At 40.0% G+C, this 9,171-nt stretch overlaps 1 protein-coding gene and 1 long non-coding RNA gene across 2 annotated transcripts; both read left to right on the top strand.

The window, feature by feature from the left end:
• The first annotated feature begins 4,399 nt into the window (after positions 1–4,399).
• On the top strand, positions 4,400–5,234 carry LOC145823501 (uncharacterized). The gene is made up of 4 exons (XR_014365783.1): positions 4,400–4,636; positions 4,734–4,763; positions 4,852–5,102; positions 5,183–5,234. It is a non-coding gene; the product is annotated as an uncharacterized LOC145823501 (long non-coding RNA).
• Positions 5,235–5,319: 85 nt separating this feature from the next.
• On the top strand, positions 5,320–6,341 carry LOC145823502 (uncharacterized). The gene is made up of 4 exons (XM_082923009.1): positions 5,320–5,389; positions 5,469–5,558; positions 5,654–5,740; positions 5,836–6,341. The coding sequence occupies exons 3-4, from the start codon at positions 5,654–5,656 to the stop codon at positions 6,244–6,246; spliced, it is 498 nt and encodes a 165-aa protein (XP_082779135.1). The 5' UTR covers positions 5,320–5,389; positions 5,469–5,558; the 3' UTR covers positions 6,247–6,341.
• Positions 6,342–9,171: the final 2,830 nt, after the last annotated feature.

The following is a 9,171-nucleotide window of genomic DNA, read 5'->3' on the forward strand; positions in this document are numbered from 1 at the left end:
TTGAGTTCAACCAATGATTTAAGTATTAGTAATCTTATCTAAGATTTGAAAATATATATATAATTAATTCTGCATTTTTTAAGTAATTACGTCGACTTTTCTTAATGATACATTTAGGCTCCAGTTCATCTACTATTTAATTGATTAAAAATAATAATAAATAAATACAAACAAACAAAAACAAAACAAAATTTAATACATGTTTATGTTCTTAAAATTATTTTATAAATTTAATTGTATTTTTGTGCTAAGTATAGCTTATTTTGTGTTTTTTTGTGGGGGGGTTTCTGCCTCACCTTTATTCATGACTGCACAGTTGAGGTCATTCAGGCGGATTCTTTTTTTTTATTTATTAAGTCCCTCTCTCTCATGCATGCACATCCAATGCTTACTCTTTATTTTATTATTTTTGTGTCTTGTTTTGCCTCTTTTGAAAGGATTCTCTTGCTTTATTCTCATTCCTTTCCCACTCTCTTCAGTAAAGTCCCCTTTCCTCGTTATCCTTTTACTCAATTTACTTTTCTTTTGGAGCTTTGGAATGGATAGCTATATTCATTTCTATGGAATGGAAGTGTACTACTTGTTTTGATAGATGAGGGTGTAATACGTAGGTATTATATTTAGAGTTACTTTGATGAGATATTTTTGTGGATGTGTACAGATGATGGATAAGAGTTGGATTGATTTGCCAAATAGGATGTCGAGCGAATACATTAATGGGATTGATGAATTCCTTGTGTTTGCCTACACCAATAGGGTTGAAGGTTCGATGATCAGTTGTCCGTGTAGGAAGTATGAGAATCGATACTATTTTGTACGAGAGGGTGTACGGGAGCATTTGATTTTGAATGGTTTTTTTAAAAAATACAAACATTGGATTAATCATGGGGAATCTTACGTATCTGTACATGGAAATCGAGAGAATGAAACATTAGCTAATTTAGACATTGGGGATGATATGATTGGAATGATACAAGGGGCTATGGGAAATCCACATGCCGGTACAAGTGTTGAGGGTGATGACCCACAGGGGCCTGATCCCCATGCATCTGAACCCCAGCTCGGTCCAAATGCAGAGACTGCAAAGTATTTCAAACTTCTTCAAGATGCACAAAGTGAATTGTATCCGGGTTGTCAGAAGTTCACATCTTTGTCATTCATTGTTCGACTTCTACATTTGAAAGTGCTTAATCAGTGGACAGACAAGTCTGTTGACATGTTGCTTGAGTTATTGAATGAGGCGTTCCCGTTGGGTGTAAAACTCCCGGACTCATATTATAAAGCTCAAAAGGTCACAATAGATTTGGGCTTTACGTATGAGACGTGGGATGCATGTCCCAACAGTTGCATGTTGTTTCGAAACGAGGACGTCAATCTTGATAAATGTGTCATATGCAACAGTTCTAGATGGAAATCAAATGGTGATGGTGGTCCAAATGGTCCTAACAAAGGTGGCAAACAAATAGCTGCAAAACAGATGAGGTATTTTCCTTTAAAGCCAAGGTTGTAGAGGTTGTTTATGTCATCCAAGACGGCCAAGTTCATGAGATGGCATGCAGAGGAACGAACTGATGATGGTGTCTTCAGGCATCCTGCTGACTCCCTTGCATGGAAAGATTTTGACCGTCGGAATATTGACTTTAGTAATGATTGCCGAAGTGTAAGGCTTGGCTTAGCATCTGATGGTTTTAACCCATTCAGGACGATGAATATAGTTCATAGCACTTGGCCTGTTGTACTCATTCCATACAACTTGCCGCCATGGATGTGCATGAAGCAACCATTTCTAATTTTATCCGTGCTTATTGACGGCCCAAAAGGACCTGGTGACAAGATTGATGTGTATATGCAACCGTTGATTAAGGAGTTGAACGAACTATGGAATGAGGGTGTGTCAACATTTGATGCATCAACAAATCAAATGTTTCAAATGCATGCAGCTTTACTGTGGACAATTAGTGATTTTCCTGCATACGCAAACTTGTCAGGATGGAGCACTAAAGGCGAATATGCATGTCCTTGTTGTAATACGGAAACTACATCGTGTTGGTTGAAGCATAGTAGGAAACAATCATACTTGGGTCATCGCAGATTTTTACCTACTGGCCATAAATTCCGGAAGGATAAAGTATCATTTGATGGTAGTCGGGAAGTCAGACTCAAACCAAAATTGTTGTCTGGAACTGAGATGTTGCTACAATTAGAATCTGAGGGTATTTTAACCCAATACAAGAGGGATGACCTTAAGGAGAGGCATAGGAGACAGGTAGAGAAGGAGAAAGTTGGACATCGCACCCATAGTTGGAAGAAAAAGAGTATCTTTTATGAATTGCCATATTGGGAGCACAATCTAATAAGACACAACCTCAATGTGATGCATATAGAGAAGAATGTTTGTGATAATATGTTGTGGACAATATTAGGGGTTGTAGGAAAATCGAAGGATGGTGTTAATGCTCGGCGTGATTTACAAGATATGAATATCAGAAAACCCCTACATTTGCAGTTAAGAGGGTCGAATAAAGCCTATTTACCACCAGCACAATTCACGATGACCAAGGATGAAAAAGATTTGTTCTTGAAAGTGTTGAAGGAAGTAAGAGTTCCCGACGGGTATTCATCCAATATATCACGTCGTGTGCGCTCACATGATAGAAGTATTGGGGGTCTCAAGAGCCACGATAGTCATATTCTGATGCAACAACTTATTCCATTGGCTATTCGAAGATCGTTACTAAAGAATGTAATTGAACCCTTGATTGAATTGAGCAATTTCTTTAGACAATTGTGTTCGAAAGTGAATCGTGCGACGGATTTGCAATATATTCAAGATCGTATCGCTCTAACACTTTGTCATCTAGAGAAAATATTTCCTCCGAGTTTTTTTGATATAATGGAGCACTTGCCTATACATCTAGCTGATGAAGCCTTATTGGGTGGAGCGATTCAGTTTCGATGGATGTATCCAATTGAGAGGTATCTTCTTACTTTGAAGCAATACGTGCGTAATAGAGCTCATCCTGAAGGATCAATTGCTAAAGGATATCTTATGGAAGAATGCATGAATTTTTGTGCACAATATCTTAATGATGTGGAAACCAAATCTAGTCGACCCGTGAGAAACTATAGTGGTGCTGATAATTTGGGTTATGCTATTGGTGAAAACACAAGCTTTTATCTTGATAATACTTCTTGGGTACAAGCTCATCGGTGCATCTTATTCAATACAAGCGCGGTTCAACCATTCATAAAGTAGGTTAAGTCACTCACTCAATATGTTATTATGTTTTATTGAATTTTCAACAAAATTTTTTGTATTGCTAAAATCTCAATCTACACAGTAAACACCTTGAAGTACTTCAGCTCAAAATGCCTCGTGTCGATGATCATCAGCATCGGCGTGAACATTTTGAAACTTTTCACATTTGGTTCAAGGAACATGTATGTATTTAACTCTATAGATTTTAGTTACTTAAGTCGAACTACATTTAAATTTTACATTTTCGTGTTAAATAGGTCCAAACTTTGCGAAGGACTACTGATGTCATATTTTCTAAAGAGATTATTCTATTGGCAAATGGTCCTCATAACCTGGCAAGGAGGTTCAACGGGTATATACTGAATGGGTTTCGGTATCGAGTAAAGGCCATGGATGATCGTCGAGCCACACAAAATTGTGGTGTAGCTTTGAAGGCAGATACCATAAGTTATGCTAGTCGAAAAGACAAGAATCCTCGTGTGGGGTCTGTGTACTATTATGGACAATTGACAGATATTGTTGAGCTTCGATATTCCAATGAGAAGAAACATGTGTTGTTTAAGTGTGATTGGATTGACAATATTCACGGAAAAAAAGAAGATGTCTTCAATTTCACGTTGGTAAACTTCAATCATTTGTTGTACCGAGATGATCGAATTACCAATGAACCTTTCATCTTGGCGTCCCAAGCAGAGCAAGTTTGGTATGTTGCAGACCCGTTACAACCAGACTGGCAAGTCGTGGTGAAGATGTCTCAAAGAGGTTTATTTGATATGAGTTCGACTGATCCACAAATCGAGCCATACATAAGCCAACAATTGGAAGAAAATATAATGCTTCGTGATGAAGAAGTTGGTTGGGTGAGGGAAGCCGCAGAAGGGGAAACAGTTGATGTTCAAATAGGCTGATATTTAATCAACATTAGTAATTCAATTAAGGCAAAGGTTGTAGTTAATCATCAATTTCTTAATTTACTTTGTCTTTGTAATTGTATTAGTTCAATTAATGTCATATTATAGTTGATGACAACCCATTGTCTATGTTTCTAATGTCAATTAATGTTATATTGCTTGCAGATTATTATGGGAAGAAAGAGGAAGTCTGATCATCCCCAGCGCATGATGTCTAATGTGCTACATAACAGGACATCAGTAGCACCACCATCAGAGGACGCATCACATCGGCCACCATCGGAGGGGCCATTAGTGCCACCACCATCTGAGGGGCCATTAGTACCACCGCATCGACCACCATCAGTGGCACCACAGCAGCTACCATGTACTCAGCCTCCACGCCTACCATCGGTGCGTCCACCATCAGTGGCACCACAGCAGCTAGCATCCCGACTAGAGTCATCAGCTTATGAGCTATCCGCAGGTATATAAATTTGCTTTGATTTGTATGAAAATTATTTAAACATACATTTATTTATGCTCATTATATATAACTTGTTTATTCTCATTGTATTTTGCAGACCCTTCGTCTTCTTCACAGCCTACATCAGGTATAAGAATTCGATTTGTATTCACATAATTTAAATTTGCATTTGTTTATTACCGTTGCATATTGTTTATTGTTTTTGTATCTCGCAGGTCATGTTAGTTCTTCATCAATCTCGACTAGGCGTGGTAGAGGATGTGCCAAGGGCATTAAAGAGTGGGGTACTGGTAAAAAGCTGGACATACAATTTGATGAAAATTACTGCCCAATAGGGGATAACGTCGCTAAGTTAACTACTCAACTTGGCATCATTGTGCGGAATGGTAACATTGTTCCTCTTACTTTTCTTGACTGGAACAATGTGCCTGATGATATTGTTGATGCTATCTGGAAGGATGTGAAGGTAAAAGTATATTTTTGACCACAAATTCGAATTCCAAAATTGTGTTATTATTATTTACACTTTGAAATTGTGTTTTATAGGACAATTTGAATATATGTCCAGAGGAGTACAAGCCAATCTGCATGAAAAACTACAACAGCATATGGAAGGATCACAAAAACAAGATTAAGGTTAAGTATTTCAAGCCTAGAAGTTCTGATCCTAATCTAAAGGATGATGTTCCTTTGCACATTGTGCCAAGCCAGTGGGAAGAACTTGTGGAGTATTGGCGTACTTCTGATGCTGAGGTATACAAATAAGTTATATTTATGATATGTAAACATACAAATCATATTTACATACTTACATTTGTTGAACCTGTTATAGAAAATTGCAAGTAGGAATGCTAAAAATCGGCGAGCTCACGGCATAGCTCATACCACAGGGCGTACTAGTTTCTCTCAGATACGACATGAGGTTTACATTTTATTGTTTTATTTTTGTATATAAATAAACATTGAATATTTGCAAATTATTTGGATTCTAATTTTCATATTTCTAAAAAAATGTAGATGACCAATAAGGGGGAGTCTACTGATAAGATGAATGTTTGGCTTATGACACGTAGAGCAGATGACCCAGAGGTTATCCAGACCTTGGTAGTTTCCAAACACCTTTGATTGTATTTGAAGTTTATTTTATGTGTGTCAACCATCTTAATTTGGCATATACTTGTATGTCTTATTCAATACAGGATGAGTTTAATCGTCAACTCTCTATGCTACCTGAGGATGGTCGGACTTTGGAGGCTAGGAATGCCATTTTCCATGAGTTGATAGGTCATGACGGACATGGATATTGTCACACATACGGGAGAATTGTGCCTCGGAGAGCGGTGTATAAAGATGGTGCTGGGCCATCACAGTCAACACCCCAACCATCGACTATTGAGCAGATCACGCAGCAGGTTCGTGCAGAGCTAAGGGATGAGTTGAAGGAGGAGCTGCGCGCAGAGTTCTCTACACATTTACAGCAGATGAGAGCTGAGATGATGGCGTTTGTGTCACAGGGGGCGAGTGTGGATCCCAACAGACAGGTTCGATATAAATTAAATTGTTTGATAGTTCAATTTTCACACAAGATTATGTATAAAATTCGAATATGATTAACACATTATGCATTGACTATCATAGGTTCCTGATGCATCGAGTGGCCACCGGGCATTTAGGGAATCTGCAGAAGATGAGAATCCATATACACCACCACCAGAAGATCAGGTATAAAATGTATCTTTGCATTCTAAGCTAAAATGTATCTTTGCATTCTTTACATTGTAAGTTAAGAGACTTGTGGGAAAAGATGAGACGGTTTGGCACGAAACTTGGCACACACGACCGCCTAGGCACGGGAGACTTGTGGGAGAAGACGGGGCTCGAATCGGGTTCCCGGTTTGGGAGTTAGAGCCGGATTTCACTTTAGGCAAACTAGTTTCTTAAGAAACTTGAACTCGAGGTGTTAACGCCCCAAAATCACCAAACGGCGTCGGTTTGGCACGAAACTTGGCACACACGACTGCCTAGGCACGAGAGACTTGTGGGAGAAGACGGGGCTCGAATCGGGTTCCCGGTTTTGGAGTTATAGCCGGATTTCACTTTAGGCAAACTAGTTTCTTAAGAAACTTGAACTCGAGGTGTTAACGCCCCAAAATCACCAAACGGCGTCGGTTTGGCACGAAACTTGGCACACACGACCGCCTAGGCATGAGAGACTTGTGGGAGAAGACGGGGCTCGAATCGGGTTCCCGGTTTGGGAGTTAGAGCCGGATTTCACTTTAGGCAAACTAGTTTCTTAAGAAACTTGAACTCGAGGTGTTAACACCCCAAAATCATCAAACGGCGTCGGTTTGGCACGAAACTTGGCACACACGACCGCCTAGGCACGAGAGACTTGTGGGAGAAGACAGGGCTTGAATCGGGTTCCCGGTTTTGGAGTTATAGCCGAATTTCACTTTAGGCAAACTAGTTTCTTAAGAAACTTGAAATCGAGGTGTTAACGCCCCAAAATCACCAAATGGCGTCGGTTTGGCACGAAACTTGGCACACACGACCGCCTAGGGACGAGAGACTTGTGGGAGAAGACGGGGCTCAAATCGGGTTCCCGGTTTGGGAGTTAGAGCCGGATTTCACTTTAGGCAAACTAGTTTCTTAAGAAACTTGAACTCGAGGTGTTAACACCCCAAAATCATCAAACGGCGTCGGTTTGGCACGAAACTTGGCACACACGACCGCCTAGGCAGGAGAGACTTGTGGGAGAAGACGGGGCTCGAATCGGGTTCCCGGTTTTGGAGTTATAGCCGAATTTCACTTTAGGCAAACTAGTGTCTTAAGAAACTTGAACTCGAGGTGTTAACACCCCAAAATCATCAAACGGCGTCGGTTTGGCACGAAACTTGGCACACACGACCGCCTAGGCAGGAGAGACTTGTGGGAGAAGACGAGACTCGAATCGGGTTCCCGGTTTTGGAGTTATAGCCGGATTTCACTTTAGGCAAACTAGTTTCTTAAGAAACTTGAACTCGAGGTGTTATCGCCCCAAAATCACCAAACAGCGTCGGTTTGGCACGAAACTTGGCACACACGACCGCCTAGGCACGAGAGACTTGTGGGAGAAGACGGGGCTCGAATCGGGTTCCCGGTTTTGGAGTTATAGCCGGATTTCACTTTAGGCAAACTAGTTTCTTAAGAAACTTGAACTCGAGGTGTTAACGCCCCAAAATCACCAAACGGCATCGGTTTGGCACGAAACTTGGCACACACGACCGCCTAGGCACGAGAGACTTGTGGGAGAAGACGGGGCTCGAATCGGGTTCCCGGTTTTGGAGTTATAGCCGGATTTCACTTTAGGCAAACTAGTTTCTTAAGAAACTTGAACTCGAGGTGTTATCGCCCCAAAATCACCAAACAGCGTCGGTTTGGCACGAAACTTGGCACACACGACCGCCTAGGCACGAGAGACTTGTGGGAGAAGACGGGGCTCGAATCGGGTTCCCGGTTTTGGAGTTATAGCCGAATTTCACTTTAGGCAAACTAGTTTCTTAAGAAACTTGAACTCGAGGTGTTAACGCCCCAAAATCACCAAACGGCGTCGGTTTGGCACGAAACTTGGCACACACGACCGCCTAGGCACGAGAGACTTGTGAGAGAAGACGGGGCTCGAATCGGGTTCCCGGTTTTAGAGTTATAGCAGGATTTCACTTTAGGCAAACTAGTTTCTTAAGAAACTTGAACTCGAGGTGTTAACGCCCCAAAATCACCAAACGGCGTCGGTTTGGCACGAAACTTGGCACACACGACCGCCTAGGCACGAGAGACTTGTGGGAGAAGACGGGGCTCGAATCGGGTTCCCGGTTTGGGAGTTAGAGTCGGATTTCGGTCTATTCAAAATTATTTACTAAACTATCTTTGTAATTATATAGTAGTTAATTTTTTTTATATTTTTCTGTAATTAAAATATTAACACCATTATATTGTTATTAATTATTTTTATTTTGTTTTTTTAGATATTTCCTTAGTAGCAGTTTGCTTATTGTGGAATGCGGGCGTATAAAGATTATAACCAGCTTTTATTTTTTTAACCCACGAAGGAAGCAAGACGAAAACTTTTGGTTTTGATTTTGATTTATGTTATTTAAATTTTTGAACAATATTATGTATGTATTATGCGACATTATGTAGTGGTATAATTTTTATTTATGTATTGTTATGAATGGAACAACATTATGAATGTTCATCATGTGCCATCTTTTGTTTATGTATGTATTTATATTATTATGTAATTTTTAGATTTTTTTTAATTATTTTTCATTTAATACAGGTTTTTTTTTATATTTTTAATTATTTTTGTACAGGGTTTTTTTTTATAAAATTTTTTTTTGAGACGGCGGAGCTCCCCCGTCGCAAAAGAAAATGGTATCAAGCTTTTTGCGACGGCTCAAATACTGTCGCAAAAGGTAGGAATTAAACTGAGAATAAGACCTTTAGCGACGGCTTAGGTTGCCGTCGCCAATCGTCATTAGCGACGATACTTTTAC

The sequence above is a fragment of the Camellia sinensis genome, chromosome 4, assembly GCF_055761805.1.
Source record: "Camellia sinensis isolate YWXY chromosome 4, ASM5576180v1, whole genome shotgun sequence".
NCBI classification, from domain to species: domain Eukaryota; kingdom Viridiplantae; phylum Streptophyta; class Magnoliopsida; order Ericales; family Theaceae; genus Camellia; species Camellia sinensis.